General features: G+C 41.5%; 1 protein-coding gene across 1 annotated transcript; it reads left to right on the forward strand.

Annotated features, from left to right (window-relative positions):
• Nucleotides 1-261: 261 nt before the first annotated feature.
• Nucleotides 262-22,379, forward strand: LOC128737106 (bestrophin-2-like). The gene is made up of 9 exons (XM_053831671.1): nt 262-374; nt 6,129-6,774; nt 15,669-15,779; nt 19,895-20,066; nt 20,288-21,130; nt 21,187-21,445; nt 21,505-21,689; nt 21,745-21,943; nt 22,015-22,379. The coding sequence occupies exons 2-9, from the start codon at nt 6,704-6,706 to the stop codon at nt 22,377-22,379; spliced, it is 2,205 nt and encodes a 734-aa protein (XP_053687646.1). The 5' UTR covers nt 262-374; nt 6,129-6,703.
• Nucleotides 22,380-23,285: the final 906 nt, after the last annotated feature.

Below are 23,285 nucleotides of genomic sequence, written 5' to 3' on the forward strand. Positions count from 1 at the left end.
TGACAACACGCTTTTTAGTCGCAACAGGTAACAGAACCGCAGGTAAACTGGGAACGATCCTGGCGGTTGCCATTGTATGGAAGTCTGTCAAGTACAGACTTACCGGCATAGGCCTCTTCGTAAGCAGAGCATAGCTAAGCGGAAAAAGAAGCTCCCTTGTTGCGATCAACCATAGCCATACGGCGACGATCAGCAGCTCGACAGGTTAGTACTCAAAGTGCACTCGCACCGACCGGAGATCGGGTTGTTTATTGGAAAAGTTTGTGAGCTGACCGACTGAGCTGTGTTTATAGCGCGACTCAATCGACACGATCCATTCCATTCGCGTCGTTCTTGTTTCTATACTCAACAACATTACCGGATAATACGGATCGGTAAAGTTTTATCTAAATCTATACTTTACTAATTATAATTCGCGACAGACATTTCTCATATAGGGAGGGTATTTTCATCCCATTAAGCGATGGCATCTATTTTTTCGGCCTATGGCCTAGTTCTAGTGAAAGAACAGGTGGTTTTGACGTTCTTTGAATAAAAAATAGTAGATTACTTACAGTCTTGAGAAAATAGTTATAACATATTAAAATTGTATGTCGACAAAATATTTTTATTGGCAAAAGAAGAGGCAAATAGTCTGAATTTAGAAACCTGCTGAAAATACCATCCCGTACGCTACTACACATTTTATTCAAAGCTATTAAAAGGAGTACCATGCAGTCGATCAGTGAATGATAGTCGTAGTATTAGTAAGTGAATGAGTTTCTATGCAGCTATTTAATAAATTGTGGGTGACCTAAACGCGATTTTCGAAACTTCCATTGATGGTGCAAAATAACCAGAGGTCGCAGAAAACGTGGTTAACTCGAACCAATAGCCAAAAATATTCTCACGCACGTGTGCCTGTTCCTTTTGCTAGATCCTAGAGTACCAACACGATAGAGGTATACAGTCAGTTCAGAGTTGATTTTTTCCCGTTGTTTGTCATTATCGAATGATGCTGATGATCCGCATTCGCCGGGGAAAGCTTAATTTATTCCTGGAAACCCTGAAGGGTAGGGTTCGTGCTAATTAAGTGCTAATAGTGACAGTGACAGTTAAGTGCTAATTGTGACAGTGACACATCGTTTGACAAAACGAGTCACACTCGCGAAAGATGAATGTGTTTCAGCAGCCGAATTTTTGTTTTGCAATTATCGAATGGCAGAAAGAAAGAGTGAATAAATCAGCTGGCAATTGCAAACGGGTAGACCAATAAAATACTTGTCGGGATTATCTAAACGCACTACGACAATTCGTGTACAGGATTTTTACAACATATCAGTTCTAAGGACGTTATACCACAATATTCTAATTTTTACTAGAAATAATTAATTGGACACCATGTTGTGGTAATCATACTTTACACTTATAAAAGCATTAAGCATGGCTTTCTGTTCAAATTCCGGGTATTTATTTTTCGTTAGAATTCTTTTCAAATCTATTGAAGTTGTGTTTCAAATCTATAGTGTTGAAAAATCTCAAAGACATGGTTTTTGTGCATTTTCCAACATGAACATGATTCCGTGCATTTCAGACTTTTATGAAAAATTTAGCTTGACCTCTACTGCCGCTACTCGCTTAATTTTATTTTTGTGAATATGCGGAACGTTAGATATGAAAACGAGAAAGAGAAATTCTTCCAGGTAAGAAAGACTATTTCTTACCTGGCGCTCCTCAAGATAATTATTTTTGCATGAAAATCAAAACATGAGCTTCCTTTGGGTATACTTTCACGGAAAAATAGTCATTAGCTTGCTCGCATCATTTTTACGATGCTTTTTATAACTGCGCCGGCCACGTCCTTGCAATCAGGTGGGATTGAGAAAGGTGTTAGTGATAATTTTTGTGAAACCATTATAGCCACTGCATCTCCGCACACCATAATAGCCTGTGCATCTCCGCAAAGATTACAGGAAGGAGTTTTGTTAGTTAAAAAGGTTTCGTTGGATCAGGATTCACTTTGATAAGTAATATAATCGTTGTATTTTTATTTTGTTTTTTTAATTTTATGTAATCAGCAGACATTTAATAGTTTTGGTTTATTCCTTATTATTTTGACCATCGAAAAAAGATGCCCATATATTGTCGATCCCCACCGGGGTTGTGACCTCTTGACCGTTGGTAATTTTATTTGACTGGAATGGAAAAAAGAAAACTCCAAAATGCGATACCCGCAAGGCCGTTTTCCTTTGTCAAACGCACGCGAGCAACCAAACGAACTGACAAATTCCAATGCGTCATTATTGTTGATTGCCTCCACTCTGGCAGCAGTCGTGGTATTGATTGCTATGCTATTGCTATGGCTATCAACGAAGTTCCATTTGATCCATCCCATCTAAAAACATGTATACATTTATTTTGGATGTGATGCTGTTTCGGTATTAAAGCGATGGAACGCCGCGAACCAATGGCAGGGTCATCATTCACCAACAGCACCAGCATGTAGTAAGAATAACAAAACAACAACAGCAACAACAATAAAAAACTGGCCAATCCGGTCAGGTGAGCAAAGGCTTTCAAATAAACAAGTGATTGGATCTACGTTCCATCTCCACTTTAGTCTACAGCACTTTTCGGGTCATCTATTTTCTAAAAGAATATTACGATCTGTAGACTACGGGAATTCCCATCGATCCGTATTTAAGTGTCAAGAAACTGCCTTCCTAATCCACGGAGGTTATATAATCACTTGAAAAGATAACTGTGGAGCTGAAGTGAAAATTGACACCCTATAGTTAAAGTCCTATTCGAACTTTTAAAGATTTATATTGAGTATTTTGATTCATCATAAACGCTTGTAGCCAAATTGTTCAACTATCAATAATAATTTATTTGGAACACAATACATTTCATTAAACTTTAATACAACCTATCTCTCGCAACTAAAAAAATAAAATAAGCCATTCTACTCAATCAGATCGCGTTTTGTTTCCAAGGAAAATAATGTAATGTTGATTCTAACGGGTGGCAGCTAAATTTTTGGAATATTTTCAACAACGAACGAGCTCAGAGAGAAATGAGAGTATGTTGTGTTAGCTCTCTCTCTCCTCTTTTTGTTAATAATTTTTGTTTTTGTTTATGTTTGCCAAGTTTTGATAAAAATGGTGTCGAATCAAGAAGCATTTCGAGAGCGCCTTATACACTTCTACGAACTGCAACAGAAATCTCGGCAAAAAGTATACAGTACAACATTTTAAAAAGCAAATTTGTTGCGGCTTCGACTGTTTACCATATCCTAGATGCCCTACAACTATTCGCAAGCAAGGTAGTGGAAGACCAGCCAAAATTATGGACGCAGAAGGACATCGTTCTCTTTCTCGTTTCTTCAACAACAAGTCCTCTGATTTGGCTATCTATTCAGAGGCACCAGACGAATGTTTGAGAAAAATTTTGATACCGTTTCTACAAAAATATCATGCAGATTGACAATACGTGTTTTGGCCGGATAGAGTATCATCGCATTATGCCAAAAAACACTATCGTTCCTGAATACCCATTCAATCCCATTTTCACCCAAAAATCACAACCCGAAAAATCTGTCTCAGTGCGCCCAAACGAAGATTTCTTCGGGATTTTAAGTTCCTTGGAGAACAAAAATAACTGGAGAGCCACGAATTGAAAACAGTTGATTGGTAGTATCAAGAGATGCATTCACAAAGTTGGCATGACGGCCGTACAACGCTCCTGTTTCGACGTCAAACGGAAGCTTCGCCGAACTGCCGATTACGAACCGTTTTCAAATGTACACTAATTTTTTTTCAACAAAGGATAATGTATCTTTAATTTCGGTAAATCAGATCTTCTTCATGTATCTTTGTCTTTTTTTGACAGCTTGAGAAAAAAATTCCAAAATATTAGTTGCCACCCGATACCTCTGTCTGGGGAACAAAAACCAGCAGATAGTAGTTCAAAATAATTGCGTTACCATAATGGAGCACCTCGTGTTTAACGCCACCCCCATGGAGCGCTGCTTACCGGTGCGATGAGCTAGTTTTTCTGCGCGGCCGAGCCCGCCAGCATCTGCCAGCGCTTTAGGTCGTTGAACTGTCGTGCTTTTTGTTGTGTTCCAGGAGCGTGGTGCGGGCGAGAACTGAATTTGGTGACACCAAAAATGCCTTGCTAAATGATGACGAAAATTGTCAAATTATAGGAAAGTTTTACTCAATTCCCCACTTTATTGACAACAAACTTGTTGTAACGAAGTTCTTGTGCTGATTTGACTAAACCACACTTACCTTCCGATCCGTGAACTTTGAAATCACTGAAAGGCGATTTTTAAAGCATATTATTGAAATTGCGCAACTGACTGACATAAATTCGTCGTACCGTTTTAAAATCCGTTCATCAAAATTTTTCATCGTCCGAACTAAAAATCACAACAATATTTACGACACTAACGCACATGTATTTGTGTAGGACAGCATGACAAATGTTATTCTGCAAAATTCCTGCAGGTCAGGCAAGTTTTCCTGGCTGTAGAGTAAAACAATACCTTGCGTGAGTTATTTTCATGTATGAATGACGGATATTAAAACGATTAGTCGACATTTTCTTCTTCGTCGCACGAAAAAACGTAGGAAATTTGGCTGGTAGAACTTCTCTAATGATAAAAAGCATTTAAATAGATTTCAGCTCACTTTGATTGATCGCGTATGATAGACAAAAAACTAAAATATTAGGGAATAACTAGCATTGTGTGTCATAAAAATGCTGATATTTTTAATAATTTGTGTTGGATAGGACGGGAATAGGCAGTTACGACGAAGCAGCAACATACCCTATGTTAGGAGTGAATTCAACGAACCGGGCAAGGGTACGATGAAAGACTGCTATGCTGGAGAAGAGAGGAAAAAGTTACACATAGTAGAGGTCATAAAGGGTGCCGCACATCAAATTGCATCACGGAAGAAACGTTGTAGAAAATTACTCACTGGGTATTGAAAATTTGGGTAGAAATAGTTTAGAGTGTTTTGTTTACACTGTATTTTTATTGCGGTCAGCTTTTCGCAACTTAGACAAAATTGCGTCACCCGAAAAGCAACGTCGCGGATTTATTTTGCGCAAGCACCTGGAAAATTCTCGAATCTCTCATCATGGATGATGAGACTTACCTCAAGGCGGACTTCCAGCAGCTTTCGGGGCTACTGTACTTTACCGCCCAGCACGAGTTTGATGTTCTGGAGAAAGTAAGGATACAGAAACTCTCAATGTTTGCCAAGAAATACATTATTTTTCCAAGCAATCTGCTCATGTGGCAACAGAGCGCGCCGTTCGTGGCTACCGGGACTGTAAACGGGCAGATCTACCTCAAGGAGTGTCTACAGAAGCATCTGCTTCCTCTGTTGAAGCAACACGAAAAAAGTTTGAAAATTGATGTGATGCAATTTGATGTGGTAACCACATACCTACCAAGTTTTACTACTGCCTAAGCATCGATTGGCCTCGCATTCGCCGGCTTATGCTTTATTTTGGACGTGGTAAATACGTCCGACCCATTCTCATACGTCCATGTCGTCGGCAAAGGGAAGGAATTGACTAGACATGTTGAAGATCGTGTCCCGTGTGTTCATATCCGCTCATTACACCTTGTAGCGCTAAGTTGAACAATATAGGCATGAGAAACCATTGCATTGCCATGACGGAACCCCCTGTAATGTTCGAATAAACTCGATAATCCACTCAAAATCCACATGCACCACTGTGTCTCCTACGTTTATTGCACCGTCAAAAAAGCTTTCCCCGGTGCCATGATTCGCTACCTGGACGTGATTCAGATAGTCGTCAAAGTGCTGCTTCAACCTTTCGGTCACCTCACGATTCGTTCTTATAAATTTCGCGTTTCTTGAAAACCATGCAGCTCTTCCAAGAAGCGCCTTTTCTACCGAAGATTATGACTTTATTATGTGTTCTTTTGCCTGCGTCTGTTCACGTTCCATTATCCATCATCAACTGCATCATCCATCATCATCGCCATTTCCTACAATCTATTTCATAGAGACTAATAAACTATTCACGTTACTATTCATTTATTATATTATTATGCCATTTAATAATACTTAATAATAATTCTTTTCTTTTTTGTTTTGCAGATTCAATTTATTCTTAGTGTCATTTAAAATACAGTGCCATCAAAGTGATAAATGTGATAACTGTCAATTGTATGTATTGTATTGTATGTGATGAAAAGGTGTGCCCAACATAATCGTCTAGAAGTGATCGTCCATAATAAGAATAACCTCATGAAGCAAAAGCCAGGCAGAAATTTATTCGTGAATGTTAGTTGGGATGAGATGGTGAGACATTATGAACTTAACGTAGTCAAATAGGGTGAAAAAATCTAGCATTATCGTCCAAAGTTCCAACGTCATCCAAGAGGCATATCGCGATGAAGAAAATCAGCGAAGAAGTGCCTCACCATAATGAATGATAAAGTGATAAATATTTAGAGCTATTTGAGGCTTGATACAGCACTGTTTGGCATTAGTAAACCGAACTGACGTTCCAGGAAAAAAAATTGAAAAAAAGAATACGTATTCGTGACAGTGGCAACGCCACGTTGACGTAGTGACAGTGTTGATCGATAAATTGAGTGTAGTGCAACTGTTCGCTTGATCGACAAGAGGATTTCAGAAGCGCATTTCAGTAGCGGCAAATCAATACCAAAATGACCATTTCATATTCTGCTGAGGTACCGAACGGCAGTAATTTCGGATGCTTTTGGCCTGTTTTGTTTAAGTAAGTATATTACAAGTTCTATATCTTTTTAATTTAATTCAATTTCTGCTACATATGATGCTCATGTTACAGTGTTAATAGTAAATTATGAACAGCGCAAACCGTATTGGTTTTTAAAATTGATTAGACAAAACGTTTGAAATGGAAACATATGTACCGGCAGAGCGTTGGTTGTACGATATCCATTCCCCACCCAGCAAGAATTTGTCGCACGACGTCGGACGGACGCAAGCAATAGGTTTGCTTGTGTCCGTCCGACGTTGTGCGACAAATTCTTACTGGGTGGGGAATGGAAATGGTACAACCGGCGTTCTATCGAAACATTTGCTGGACAACTAAACACTGAATTATTACTAAAGCGCACGCAGAGTTCCCCTTCGGTTTTAACAAAATATATTTGAATTGGTAACCGGTGATCAAATATTTATCAGTAATTACATAAAAAAGTTCTTTCGAAATTTCAAATGTTGTGTTCCTGTTCCTTTTCGAAAAATTTTAGGCCCATATTTTTTTGGACCCTTTCTAAATTAAGGTAAACCTCAAAAAACGTTATTTTTACCAATCTATCTATGTTTAGAAATTCATTTATTTTCACATTTTCACATTATTAATTTTTGAAGTTCAATTTTTTATAGAAATATAGAATTGAATTAAGTAACAATGTTACGAGAATGCAGAGAAGACGCATGGTTTTAGTTATTTATTTATTTATTTATTTATTTATTAACATTGATCCATCTGACAACAGTGTCTACATGAATAAAACATACTAAATTACTACTAACAGGCTAACTAGATTACAATCAAACTTTGCAAGCGATTTCGAAAACAATTAGCAGAACAATTAAAATCAAAATGACTATATACACGATTAAACATACAACACATAGCTCTGATTGGCTCATTTTGTCCGTAATCAGTTCTTCTAAAATCCAGCCGAAGAAAATTTGAGCTGCGAAGGGCACGTGGAGCAGCGTTTATGTTAATTTGAGCGAAGATATTTGGAGAGTCCAATTCGCCCAGCAAAACTTTCCTGATGAAGAGTATCCTATCAATATTTCTCCTTTTTGCGAGAGTTTTCATATCGAGTAATTTACAACGGTCTTGATACGGCGGGAGCACTGAAGGGTTTTGCCAGGGAAGGTGTCTCAATGCGTATCGTAAAAATTTCCGTTGAACTGCCTCAAGTCTGGAAGACCAAATTCCAGTGTAAGGGCTCCAAACTACAGCAGCGTATTCCAAGATAGACCGAACGATAGAATAGTACAAAGCGCGTAAACAGTACGGATCTCTGAACTCTTTGGACACTCGAAATATAAAACCCAAATTTTGATTGGCCTTGGATATAATGTAGGAGTAGTGCTCCCGAAAGTTAAGATGCGAGTCGAGTATCACTCCTAAATCTTTAACAGCATATACCCTTTCCAAACGCTCGTTGCCGATGTGATAACTCCAAGTGATGGGTTCTTTTTTACGGTTAAAGGAAATAACCGAACACTTGCACACACTAATAGAAAGTTCATTCTTTCGATACCATTCCACAAAGATATCGACGAGCTTTTGCAATGTTTGGCAATCTTCAAATGATTTGACCAGTACGTAAATTTTCAGGTCATCAGCGTAGAGCAATCTACAGCCTCTTGGAAGCACAGTGCAGACGTCGTTGAAAAATAAGGAAAACAGAAGGGGCCCGAGATTGCTTCCTTGGGGTACGCCAGATCGATTGCAAAATTCGCTAGAAGATGCGTTACCTAGTTTTACTGAGAGGCGGCGATTCACTAAATACGATTTCAACCAGTTAACAAAGCTCGACGCTGCACCCATACGCTCTATTTTAGCTAGAAGCAGATTGTGATCCACACGGTCGAAGGCAGCTTTCAGGTCAGTGTACACTGTGTCAATTTGAGCACCATTTTCTATTTTTCGTACAGAATATGATGTAAATTCCGCTAGATTAGTGGCAGTGGATCGTCCAGGGTAGAATCCGTGCTGATCACAAGAGATGTGTCGTTTTGCCTCGTACATCAGCTGTTTACTTATAAGGATTTCAAGCAGTTTCGAGCCACTGCTCAGAGATGTAATTCCACGGTAGTTGGCCACATCAGCACGATCTCCCTTCTTGTATACAGGAAATAAGATGGACTCCTTCCAGGCATCTGGGAACGTCGATTGCGATATGGACTGGTTACAAACAGCAGTGAGAGGTGCACAAAGAGCATCACAACATTTTTTAATAATAATCGGTGGGATGCCATCCGGTCCAGGCCGCCACGATGATTTTAGTTTGTAGATCGCATTTTTAATGTCTGCTTCCGTAAACGCCACATTCCGCATTTCTAAAATACCCTGCTCAACATTCAGAAGTGCCTCGTCGATTTGATGTGCACAAGGGAAACAGGGGAAGTTACAAGGGAAACGTATATTTTTGGCAAAAAGAATTGATCTGTTTCTGTCTGTCTGTCTCTGACTCTGTCGCGGCCAAACATAAACTCTTTTTTGACGTAGGACTACGTCTTTTTTTACTATACTGGGACTGGGTAGCCCTTTGTGAAAACGAAAATAGAAGTGTAACGTTTGAATGCTTACTTACTTTACTTTAGTGGCAACGGTCCGTTACCGATCCTGCGCCGAACGAATTATAGTCCTCCAGTACCGTCGGTCCTGGGCTGCCGTTCTCCAATCCCCACGAACACCAGCTGAACGTGCATCGTCTTCGACAGCACACACCCACCGGGTGCGGGGTCTGCCTCGGAGTCTACGGCCTCTTCCTGGTTCTCTGCTGAAAATAGTTTTGGCTACTCTTTCATCGGGCATTCTGGCCACGTGTCCAGCCCACCGCAGCCTGCCACATTGCACTACCTTCACTATATCAGCATATTTGTATACTTGGTACAGCTCGTGATTCATGCGTCTGCGCCACACTCCATTTTCCATTTTGCCACCAAGTATAGATCGCAGAATTTTACGCTCAAAAACCCCAAGCACTCGCCGATCAGCTTCCTTTAGCGTCCATGATTCGTGTCCGTAAAGGGCCACCGGGAGGATTAGTGTTCTGTAGAGCGCCAGTTTTGTGCGAATTTGCAAACTACGGGACTTCAGCTGGCTACGTAATCCGTAGAAAGCCCGATTCGCGGCTGCAACTCGTCGTTTCACTTCGCGGCTTACATCGTTGTCACATGTCACGAGTGTACCAAGGTATATAAATTCCTCCACTACTTCATATCGTTCCCCATCTAACTCCACCTCGGCACCAACACCACTTGAGCTCCCACGTTCCCTACCAGCAACCATGTACTTCGTTTTGGCGGTATTAATGGTAAGTCCCAATCTCGCTGCTTCCCTTTTAAAGGGCCTAAAGGCCTCTTCTACTGCTCTACGGTTGATTCCGATGATATCGACGTCATCCGCAAAACCAAGAAGCATGTGAGATTTCGTGATGATAGTTCCATTCCTTTCCACGTTTGCTCTTCGTAATGCACCTTCCAAGGCAATGTTGAATAGCAGGTTAGAGAGTGCATCCCCTTGCTTCAGTCCATCCAACGTCACGAAAGCAGCTGAGGTCTCACCCGCTATTCTAACGCATGATTTGGATCCATCCAGCGTCGCACGAATCAGCGTAACTAGTTTCGTCGGAAAACCATGTTCTAGCATTATCTGCCACAGCTCATTTCGTTTAACTGAATCGTACGCCGCTTTAAAATCCACAAACAGATGGTGTGTCTGCAAGTTGTACTCCCGGAACTTGTCTAGCAACTGGCGCAGGGTAAACATCTGATCCGTCGTGGAGCGACCCTCACGAAAACCCGCTTGGTACTCGCCGACGAAGGACTCCGCTAACGGTCTCAGTCTGCAGAACAGGATACGGGAAAGCACCTTGTAGGCAGAATTGAGCAATGTAATTCCTCGATAGTTTTTACACTCCATTCGATGTCCCTTTTTGAAAATTGGGCAAATGAGGCCATCCAACCACTCCTCCGGCATTTGTTCTTCCTCCCAGATCCTGACAATGATCCGGTGGATTGCTTCGTACAGCCGCTCGCTCCCCGCTTTTAGAAGTTCAGCCGGGATACCGTCCTTCCCAGCAGCCTTACCGTTTTTCAGCTCACTGATTGCCTTCTTAACCTCTTCCTGTGTTGGTGGCTCCACAGCTTGACCATCGCTTACAATTTCTATCCTGTCCCTGCTGATCTCCTCATTTACCTCTCCATTCAATAGTGTCTGGAAGTGCTCCTTCCACCTGGCTGCTACCGCCGTTTTGTCGGTAAGCAGGTTGCCAGCACTATCATTGCACATCACAGGCATGGCAAAATTCCTGCTTCTCACCGTTTTATAGAAACTCCGTGTGTCGTTGCTGGCGTATCGCTCCTCTGCGCCGGCAAGCACGTGCTCCTCGTACTCGCGTTTCTTTAGACGATGGATTCTTTTTTCCGCAGCTCTAGTCTCTCTGTATCTCTCTCTGTTTTGACGCGTTGCCGCAGTGTGCATGCGACTCCTGGCCTGGTTCTTTTCGTCTGTCACTCTCTGGCATTCGGCATCAAACCAGCTGTTACGCTGTCTTCCACGCGTCGTGCCTACCACCTCTCTCGCTGTTGTTTGGATGGCACCATGGATGTTCCTCCACAGCCCATTTATATCTTCTTCTTCTACCTGCTGTTCTGCGATTCGCTGGTCAAGCTTCCTGGCGTACTCCACTGCAACGCCGTCTGCCGTTAACCGCTGGATGTTGAAACGCAGCGTCCTTTCAGTGCGAGCTTTCGCCGTGTTCGACAGCCTTGCGCGAATCTTACTCACTACGAGATAGTGGTCAGAGTCGATATTTGGTCCACGAAAAGACCGTACATCGATAACATCCGAAAAGTGTCGACCGTCAATCAAGACATGATCGATCTGAGAGCTAGAGTCTCCATTTGGGTGCCTCCAGGTTTGTTTCCGAATATTCAAACGTGGAAAGTAGGTGCTACAGATGGCCATCCCTCTGGCCGCGGCAAAATTTATGAGCCTCAGACCGTTATCATTGGTCGACAGATGCAGGCTATGTCTTCCAATAACTGGACGGAAGAATTCCTCCCTCCCGATCTGCGCGTTTGCATCTCCGATGATGATTTTCACGTCGTGTTTTGGGCACTCTCCATAGGTCCTCTCAAGCTTGTCGTAAAACTCGTCTTTAGCATCATCGGATTTATCATTTGTCGGTGCGTATAAGTTGATTAGGCTATAGTTGAAGAATTTGCCCTTAATCCTCAACACGCATATACGGTCATCTACGGGCCTCCACCGGATAACTCGTTGCTTTTGTTTTCCCAACACTACGAAACCGACTCCATGTTCAGCTTTCTTACCGCCACTGTAGTAGATGTGGTACTTAAAAGAAGTGCCTGCAATAGGGTCTACTGCACGGAACTCCCTTTCTCCGGAATTTGGCCACCGAACTTCCTGAATAGCAGCGATCTCCACTCCGAGTTGATGCAGCTCTCGAGCAAGCAAGCCAGCCCGTGCCGGTTCATGGAGAGTTCGGACATTCCAGGTACCAAGTTTCCAATCGTTATCCCTTAATCGTTTCCTTGTCCCTTGCCGTGTCCTATACCGATTGTTCCGTCCTGAATTTCTTTGTTCGTTGTTCGTGGTAATTGAGTTTTCGGTATACTACCTCACCGGGGTCGCGATACCTACATCCCGCTGATGGGTCTGCCATCTTAGGTATAGCTTGCGGGATACAGCATTTCATATTCAGCCGCCCGTTACGAGACAGACGCTGTGTGAGCCGCCCCTCACCTGGAGAACAGGCGCTCTAGTTCGCACCTCCTAGCTTAGCTGCTTCAGTAAGTACATGAAGCATTTCCGGGTAAGGCCATCGACCGTCATCATTTGACTTAGATCTGCGTGGAGGCGCCAGGTGGGAGCTTGAGAGAGCCAGAGCTATGTTTGACGCTCCTTCCAGGTAACTCTCTCCATTTCATACGTTTGAATGAAAGATTTCAAATGCTAATAACTACTAAACTACTGAAGGAAACAGAACAGTTTATATGTCGTTGGATAGATAAAATGACCAGCAATTTTATGGAGGGATAAGAGAGCAATTTTATGGAGGGCGTAAGAGGGAGGGCTCCTATACAAATGAAATACAAATTTCCTCAGAACTCTAGAAATAATCAAGTAAATGGAACCAAATTTGGCAAGTGCGGGTTTGAGAAGGCAGGGATTTTTCTATGGTGTACTGAGACCCCTTCCCTTTCTAAGAAGGGGGAAGACTCATATACAAAGCGTGAGTAGGATGTATGGCTAAAGATTTCGCTTTAATGTAATACTAATTTCCTCATAACTCGAGTACTAATCAAGCAAATGGAACCAAATTTCGCATTTGAGGGATTTTGGAGGCATGAATTTATTTTATGATGATTTGAGACCCCTCACTCCTGTGGTAGGAGGATAAAGATTCTCATACAAATAAATCAGAAATTTTTGCGTATGTGCCATATTTTCTGCTATGTAACAAGCGGTAAGCTGTGAAAGTAAACTAGTAAAACCTTCTCGGAGCAAAAGACAGTGAATCGACGCCGCTAACTTACGTCCCTTTGGTAATTAATGTCAAAAGAGAAGGACATTCGAATGGCAAGTCAGATTTGCGATGAACGTGCTTTGGCTTTAATGTTATTTGTAACCAATGGCCCTTTTAAAGGCCGCAAGTGAGTTAAAGTAAGATTATTGAAACATGTCAAGCAGCGCATAATCATATTTAATACAATAATCTGGGCTGGTAATTCATTGTTATTTCAACTTTTATGATGAACATTATTATGAAGTGGTTTTCAAAAGAAATCTCTATGTATCAATGGTTGCAGGCGTTGTACTTATGAACCACGTCCACGTATTTTCAAAGTCCCCATTGCATTCAATGAAGAATTGAATCTGAATATGTCACTCTTCTCTTTTAAACATTCACTTAAAGAATGGCATTCACAGATTCTTATAAACATACATATGCCAGAAATGCAATTTACATTAGTTTTTAATATTTTTTGAAACGATGGTTCTACAATCGATAAAGGGACGGTAGGAGAAAGGAATGAAATTTTTGGTGAAGGAGGGGGAAGAGCGGAAAGGTGAAGCAGGGGGGAGGGATATTGGTAGCTATGCTCAACAAGTAGTCGTTTTGACTCCTACCTTGGTGCAGTCAAAAGTCCTACCGAAGGTGCATGAGTCGAACCAAGCTATAATCTGAGATTATAACCGGATTCGAACCCACAACACTCGCCAGGGCGGTACTTGTACCTTCGAACCATAGAGGCACTGGACAAAAAGAAACCTCTTCCTACATCTATTGTAGATTACCACCGAGCGAGAAGTTTAACTCTAACTCGTTTTTACTGGCAGGACGACGACACTATACAGGCCCTTACGACTTGGAAGGTACTGCACGTGACGTTGTTTGTCTGTCAGCGTGTGTTAGCCGCAATTCTCGGCGCGGGTTTTCGAGGGAAGGCCCCGTTCCTATGAAATAGACTAATCTCATGTTTTTAGTCTTGACCTTGAAATGCGGTCATACATATATATTAATATTTTTTTTTTTTTGAAACGATGGTTCTACAATTGATAAAGGGACGGTAGGGGAAAGAAATGAAAATTTTTTGGTGAAGGAGAGGGAAGAGCGGAAGTTAAATTTTAACTTCTCGCTCGGTGGTAATCTACAATAGATGTAGGAAGAGGCACAATTTGTGTCTGTAACCAGACGCGTCGCTCTCTTGATGAGTGGGTTTTGCAGCCTCCTTTTGTCCAGCGCCTCTATGGTTCAAAGATACAAATACCAGCGAACCACATGCCCTGGCAGGTGTAGTGGGTTCGAATCCGATTGTAATCTCAGATTATAGCTTGGTTCGACTCATGCACCTTCCAGCATTGGACAAAATGTAGGTGTCAAAAAGACTACTTGTTAAGCGTAGCTACTAATATCCCCCCGCTCCTCACCTTTCCGCTCTTCCCCCTCCTTCACCAAAAAATTTTCATTTCTTTCCCCTACCGTCCCTTTATCAATTGTAGAACCATCGTTTCAAGGGACTTCTGTTATTTTTTCTGGCACACTTCCCTAACATAGACATCAAATTGTTCTAGGTTTATTAATGGTCGTAAGAAATCTTATTAAGACGAGGAGACTTCGTCATTTGTTTTGGCAACATCAGCGCCAGACGCAAATTGTTGTCAATGTAAACTAGTTAACTTCAATGAGCCGGTATGTAGGCAACACCGACACGTTAACCATCCTACTCCCTTTTGATTTCTGCTGAAGTACAGTTATCGAATAGGTCCTTGGGTGGTGCTGTTTGCTCATCGCAATTTCCCAGGTTTCTTCAAATAGATATAGCTGATTTTTAGACGATTAAATTTTTAGATGATTAGACGATAAGCGTTTGATAAGTCCCAACAATATGCCAATAATCAGCTTTATTGTTAATTACGCAAATAAGAAATTACAATGGGCATTCGCGCAGTATCAGTAGTCTCGCAGTAGTTTTTTGTTAGATTATAGTCATTTTAACAGCATGGGTCATTCGTGACTTCTGCGGGCTCGGCGTGAGAGACGTGAATGCTAACCACTACGCCGGGACTGACTCCCGCTTTATACTTGATTTTATTAAAAGTGATTTTCTTAGTAGATTGTTAGCAATATAGCCAATTGACAAAAAAATCCGATGAACGTTTACGTTTTTATTTTTATTAATTATATTTCATAGTCTAATGCCTAAGTTTTGACATTAATATTTTACATTTCGACTGTTTCAATACATATAATCAAGCAAATTCTATATGGTGTAGGGATTTCGAAGCTATACGGAATTCGATACCGCACGGTAATTTTTTAATTCAAATTTAATCAATATTCTTTATTTATAATATTTCAGATGGCGCGGCAGTGTATACAAGTTGATATGGCGTGAGTTACTAGCGTATCTATGTGTATATTACACATTGAATTTAACATATCGGTATGGTCTAACAGAAGACGGTCGGAGGTAAGAAATGTTAATATGGGGGTTGCCGTTTCGGAGTCCCAGGAGCAAGTTCCATCCATTTCCGATGAGATAAGCTCAAAGGTGTAGTTTCATTAAGTAGGAATCAATTGATTGCATCCATAACCTGAATATCAAATAAACTTACTACATATTGTAATATTACTAACAACCGATACGGTTACCCTAAACTTATAGCAAGTACACACAATTTATAAACCCTATATGTATATATACCTTGATAAATCCATATACGAACTTTCGTTTTGATACAGAAAATAAAGTCATTACTTCTAAGATAGTTAACCAAATACACCTGTTTTATTTCTCTCGGATATAAGCCACAAGGTGTCAGAAGCTTCACGGGGTTGACTTAAATTGCGTTACAAATGGTTTTGACGCAGAACTACGTCTTTGTTTACTATACCAGGTAGCACTTTGTGAAAACGAAAAGTAGAAGTGTAACGTTTGAATTAAAGATTTCAATGGCTAATAGCTACTATACTACTGAATGAAACATAGAGTAACCAACTTATTTTGGACCCCATCAACAGCTGTACATAATTTGGACACTTCCATTTGATTTTGCTGTAAGTGTCCAAATTATGTACAGCTGTTGAGGGGATATAAAATACGTTGGTTACCCTAACAGTTAATATGTCGTTGGATAAATAAAATGTCCAGCAATTTTTTATACGCTAAATAATGAAAATATATGTAAACTTTCAAGGTCCAATTTCTCCATACATTTCTCTTGTGATCGCTTTGCTTCACAGGCACGGACGACAATTAGATACACCAAGCAATTCGAATCCAAATGATAAAATATGAGACCACTTTTGTAAGCCACATCCCTTTTCCAATCCAATTGGCATCACCGATAAATCAGAATATTCCGCTCTTGTTTTACAAATATACACTCAAACGATGATACTCACAGATACTCATAAATATACACATGACAGAAATGCAGCTTGCATTAGTCATTGATCGAATGATCCGACATAAAGTGATACTTCATCGATTAAAACTTGTTATTAATATAACGAGTATTATACGACACAGTCCTTACGTCACCCTTTCATACAACCCTTAGGGTTGTATACCTTGTAATTTCTTGTTCGAATACCCGGCGAAGAACTCATTATCGACAAAGAACGTCGATTATTTCTCGGGCGGTGCCCGGTGCAGTCGCCGCTAGAATGAATTTTCATCCAATTTGAAAATGTTGGCAAGAAATGTAAAAAATGGAATAGGTAAAAACCATTTCATCTGATACCCATATTATAAAGATTTTGCATTATTTTCAGTCATATGCGATCATTTTCAGAAAACTGGGAGTCACTATTTTGATTCCAAAATGGCGTCAGAACCCGACATTCCACGCCCAGTCGTCATATTCTTTCACCAAAACTCATTTTATAGGGATTCTATGGGATTTGTACGAATGCCTGTTCCTTGGTCCTAGCACAGACAAACAGACATAACACTCGTTTTCCATTCATTTGGGCTTACTTGGGAATGTCTCCGTTTTGGTCAAAGTTGCGCTTTTTGACAAAAGAAGGGGAATTCCCCATAAAAAATACTTGCTGCTTCGAGGGATACTCCTGTTGCTATTTGATATTTGAGAATGTCTGTCATAGATGATGCTAGTGTTCAGGCTAAATGTGAGGTTTAATTTTTGTTGATTTTTCTTCCAAGAGTGATGTCTGTTTGTCTGTGGTCTCAGGTTTATCATGCATCTCGTCCTTCGGAGACTTCGGTGTGACGTAAAAGTTTGTAACGCCACTGGTGGCGACCGTAGCATTTCGTATATGCTCGCTGAACGCTTTTAAATCGACCACGGGTAGACTTACTTGGTGTAGCGCCCAGATAAATTTAATGTTTGCCGGCAACATGTCCACCGGTTCTTGTAGGAAGATCGGGTTGGAATGATGATTCGTCATTCCAACAGTCTCCATTTCACCACACAAATTATTCTCTAATTTTTCCACCTTGGGTGCGGTCGTCGCTCGTACTTTGGCCACCCGGTTATGAACAATTTGCTCCGACCTATTGTACAACATCTAAACTGTTGATCAATGGAGGAAAAAACTGCTGACGGCTTCTTTCGTAGCTCCTTGCGGCGCCCGTTACAAACGCGGCAAGTTTTCAGAAACCGAATAAGTACACGCCTCTGTGGAATGGTTGTGGCTAGTGATAAAAAGCGGCCACTCGATATTGTCCCTGCTAAAACCGGGAAGCTCTCCCATGATGACTTTCCTTACTGCCAACTGATGAGGCGTGCGACATTGCATCGCATGACCAGAGTTTATATCTTCGGGGGTATTTGGTGGCCCTGACGGTTCTACTAGAAAAGGAATAGGGGGCAGTCCTGGCTTGGGAGGTACATAAAGTGTTTGAGTGAGTGCTCCTACTGTGTTTACTTTATCGAAAGTCGTTTAAGGGTTGTTAGTCACGGATACGCCTTGCTGATTCGCCTCTGGAACGTCGTGCTGATGCTCATCTTCTGCGGGCTATTCTGCTGCATGCTGTGCAACTACCGATTGTTGTTCCACTTGAGCGCAGCCACTGCACCTCCTCGACAAGACTCTCCTCCTACGCCGGAAATCTCTGCTCCTCTTCATCTCGTTTCGAGCGTTCAGCTTGACTTTGCTATTCTAGCTGTTTGATCCGTTAAACTACGTCCATTTCCCTATTACGGTGCTGCTTTTTGACGTCGTCCCGCTTCTTTATGTCAGCTTCGATTTGCTGCAGACGGTGAATGTCTTGCATGCGCTGTTCATCTGCACAGCGCTTTCTCTTCTAGCTCACGTTGCTGCCGATAAATTCCATCCAAACGATGTCTGTCCTGTTCCCGATTCTTCTCGGCATGCTTAAACAGATTTGCTAACTCTTGCTCTTACTTTTCTCGTCGCCGGATCTCTGCTTCCTGCTGCTCGGTATGCTTCCGCATCTCGCTTGTCTCGCGTTGCCATTCTTCGTATTGTAATGGATTTTTAATCAGCTTCCAGACAATTTTTGGGAACGCGTCTACTTTCAAAGAACTCGAAATATGACAGCTGATGTCAAATTATCGGCTTAACGGTTGGACGTTGACTAGCGGTAGATCCGATAAACTACTATTATGTTGGTGCTGCTGATCGGACTGCTGCATTAAAGCATCTTTTTGCACGACGTCTAGCATTGCTCGATCGTTATCTATGTCGGTGGCTTTAGTGATTTCGATAGGTGTCAACGATCCGACTGGTTTCTCGTTTCGAACCGAAGCTTGTTGATTCGCTTCAATTCCGGTCCAACAGGGCTTACTGGTGAAACCAGGCTTTACTTTACTTTGGCTGCTTGCGTACGTTCGACTGCTTCGGCTGTAACGAGTACTTCTCGCGTCTTCATCCTACTTGCGAAGCAACTCATGTTGTTCAAGTTTTTCATTCATCGCCTTCTCGGTCAGTGGTTTCTCTTTCTGTAACCTTCCTTCCTTCAGCTTCTCTTACAAATACAGATCTTCTTCAAACCGCTGAGGCTCCCGCACTATCGCTGATTCCCGGGAACTCGTCGTGCTGGATTTTCCCGTCCTAGAGCTTGCACGTGAAAAAGGAACACACTTCACACAGCTGAATCCGTCGTAATAGAAATATTGGTGTTACTTCACTTCATTGGTTTCGGACGCAGCTGAATGATCTAACAGTGACGTTGCTACCCTTCTGATAACCTACTGTCGTGATTTTGTTCGTGGGAACAGGGGAAACGGACTTTTCGTGCGTGGTAGCTTTCTAGCGATGCTGATCTAACTGATCGAAAATATTTCGCCTATGATGTAACAATTGGATTATGTTGAAATAGGGTACGGGAGGTTATTTTCGGCATGTTTTTAAATTCAGTCTATTTTCCTTTTCTTTCACCAATACAAATACCTTACCTACATACAATTTTAATATGTTATAACTACTTACAGTCTACCGTTTTTTATTAAAAGAACGTCAAAATCACCTGTTCTTCCACTAGAACTAGGGCATAGGACAAAAAATTAGATGCAATCGCTTAATAGGCCGAAAATACCCACCATTTGAAAAAACCCAGAAACTTATCAAAGTTCATACTTCTTCTTTCCATCCTAGGGTATTCGAACGAATACGAAACTACTGCGGGCAACAGCAAGGAACTGTGCAACTTTCATTCGTTCTGGGCTTCTACGTTACTCTAGTGGTGCATAGATGGTGGAACCAGTACCGATTGCTACCCTGGCCAGACACGCTTGCCTTATTCGTTAATGCCGCTATTCAGGGTCACGTAAGTATTTCTTAGGGGAGCTAATATAGCCACGGTTTCGCTATTTCACCAATACATTCAATAACCCCATATCTAGTGAATTAGTTTAGAAAACATAATAAATATAACTTCAGGTCGAAATTTCAAGCAAAAATAGATTTTAGTATCTAAAATGATTTTGTAAAAAAAAACTATCATAAGAAATAAATAAAACTTTGAACAAATTCCTCCTCTATTTGCAGGACGAAATCGGGCGACTGATGCGACGAAACATTATGCGCTACATGGTTCTTGCATACGTAATTACACTGCAAAAGGTTTCGCTGCGCGTTAAACGACGCTTCCCAACCTGGCAGCATCTGGTGGATGCCGGTCTGATGCTGGAGAATGAACGTAAAATTTTCGAAAAACTGGATTTAGGGAGTCCAATGTCTAAATATTGGATGCCCCTGGTATGGGCCACCAATATTATAAACCGTGCCAGAAAGGAAGAACTCATCCCTTCCGATCACATTGTACAGACTTTATTAATGGAACTGTCCGACATTCGAAGAAGGCTGGGACAAATTTTTAGCTACAATACGGTATGCGTCCCACTAGTATATACTCAAGTGGCCACGCTGGTGTTGTATTCCTACTTGGCGGCGGCCGTTATGGGCAGTCAAATGATCCCTACGTACGACGAAAAGACTCGTACTTACACAGAACTAGATGTATATTTCCCGCTTTTCGCCATCCTGCAGTTCGTATTTTACGTTGGTTGGTTGAAAGTTGCAGAAGTAATAATCAATCCATTCGGTGAAGATGACGATGACTTTGAACTGAATTGGCTAATCGACAGACATATTAAGGCTTCCTATATGATTGTTGATGAGATGCATAACGAACATCCAGAATTACTGAAAGACCAGTACTGGGATGAAGTAGTTCCGAAAGAACTACCATACACAGTAGCTTCCGAACACTACCGACGAGAGGAGCCGAAAGGATCTGCTGAACACTATGTCGTCAAAGAGTCTGAAGCAGTTTATGCCAACATAGGCGGTGAAAAACGATCACGAAATGAAGAAGTTTATGCCGATTATGTAAGAATCAATTTAAATATGAATGGTTGAGAAGTAAATTTTTTTTTTCCAAACAGGAAAGTGTAGACACTCCAATGATTGAACGACGGAAAGGATGGTTTGGACGACAGATGACTTCGATGCGCAGTTCATCAACAGCATATTCATCCGGTGGCTTGTCTAGCCACAATCGACAAAACTCGGTATATTCTAGTCCTGATGCAGAACTTACAAAACCAATAACCACCGGTGATCAACCCCTCCAGAAGCTTAGCTTATACGATAAATTCGTGAACCGGAAATCTGTACGCAATCGACGACAGATTATGAAACAAAGTATGCAAATACTAAACATGCCCCCTCCAAAAGACTAATGTATTTGCTATGTTTTATAGACTCCAAAATCAGTCGAAATGGCTCCTTGATATCTAACGTGCCACCGAAAGCTAGACCACGTATCCCTACGCCTGATGTTACAAAAGACACCAAAGTGCACCCTCTTTCTGGTATCACTACCCACTCAGTACAATTAGAAAAAACATCAAACATTGCATCCGGTGTAGCACTGATGGCCACTCAGGTATTACTATATTCAATGTAACTATCAGCACAATTTCAAACATCTCTATTTGTAGTTGGCCAACAACCCGTCCATCTATCCAGCTTCAGCAGCAACCACACTGAACAGTAACGATTTACCCGTAGTGGGTACGCTGCTGCTAACTCCAATCAAAGAGCTGGATTCCAGCTTAGGTTCGAATACTCTGCATGCCGGTCAGTCTGCGACGGCTGCCCTGGCAAAATCAATTTTGCCGCCAACCATCAAACGTCCCGGTACAGTCATTAGCGATAAAATCCATAAGCCCAAGAGCTAACCATTCTATTTTTTCTATTCCCAAATGCAGTGTCTAGTTATGTCAAAGATGGCCAAACATCTTCGATAGGAAAAGCGGGCAGTTGTTCCACCGACACGGTGATCATGATTCCCATAACAAACACCGTTTCATCCAATAGCACAGATAGTGGCCCTGTAACGGTCGCTACTGCTTCCGATGCCATCCCTATCTCAGTTACCTCGATACCACTCGCGTTTACCGCGGAGCCCGCCAATACCGGCTCCTTTATCACCGAGCTTCCATGTGATGATAGCGTCGGGATCACCACCATGACGCTAAACGATGGGAAAAAATCACCCAATTCTAAAGCGTCTTCTTCTGCCACTTCTACACTGAGCAAACGGAAACCGGAACATAGTGAGGTGTACGTGTAAACTATTGTAAGAACTACTGTTATTACTTAAGGAGTATTATGAAAGGGCTCTATTCAAATTATTGGACCGTTTCGCAGACTTTGTACACATTTGATAGGGTTTTCACAAACACAAAACAACAGTACAAACGTGAGCAAAATGGAACTGACAAATCGATAAAGCATTTTTTAAAAGACAGAACTTCTACTCGTCTTGTAAATTGTCTAAATAACGTTAATCTTACTTGGCAAGTACCCAGAAAGTCGAATGCAATTTTATTTTATTTAGTTATAGAAAAAAGTTATTGAAAAAATGTTAAAATGGGTTACTGATTATGATCCGAAAGCCTTCACTCAAGAACCGAATAGGGACGTCTGTCTGTCTGTCTGTGTCCCTCCCAGGACTCTCATACAAAAAAACAGAAATTTTTGCGACCTCTCCGGCGGCAACAAGCTGGATTCCGCGCTGGCCATATCACACCATATCACAACGCTTCGCATCATATTGGAGCAGATCAACGAATTCCAGGACTCTCTTCTACTGGTGTTTGTTGACTTAGAAAAGGCGTTCGACCGACTCAGCCACGAAAACATCTGGGGCGCCCTTAGGCGTAGAGAAGTTCCAGATAAGCTAGTCCATCTCATCGAGGCTCTGTACGAGTCGTTCTCGTGCAAGGTTTTGGACGACGGCATCTTGTCCGACTCCATAAGGGTTACTGCTGGCGTTAGGCAGGGCTGCATTTTATCGCCGTTTCTGTTTCTCATCGTTATGGATGAGATATTAGTTAGAGCAATCGACAGTAGACCAAATCGAGGAGGGGGCGAAAAAAAACATAGATTTTTTTAGACTAATCTCAAGTTTTTTTTTTTTTAGTCTTGACCTTGAAATGCGGTCATACATATATATTAATATTTTTTTGAAACGATG

This window comes from Sabethes cyaneus, chromosome 2, assembly GCF_943734655.1.
Source record: "Sabethes cyaneus chromosome 2, idSabCyanKW18_F2, whole genome shotgun sequence".
NCBI lineage: Eukaryota > Metazoa > Arthropoda > Insecta > Diptera > Culicidae > Sabethes > Sabethes cyaneus.

Excerpts from the sequence above, each read along its gene's own strand:
- LOC128737106 (XM_053831671.1), top strand. The coding sequence starts at position 6,704 with ATGACCATTTCATATTCTGCTGAGGTACCGAACGGCAGTAATTTCGGA. Across the intron at positions 21,131-21,186 it reads AAGAAGTTTATGCCGATTAT|GAAAGTGTAGACACTCCAAT; the intron begins GTAAGAATCAAT and ends TTTTCCAAACAG. Across the intron at positions 21,944-22,014 it reads GCCAACCATCAAACGTCCCG|TGTCTAGTTATGTCAAAGAT; the intron begins GTACAGTCATTA and ends TCCCAAATGCAG.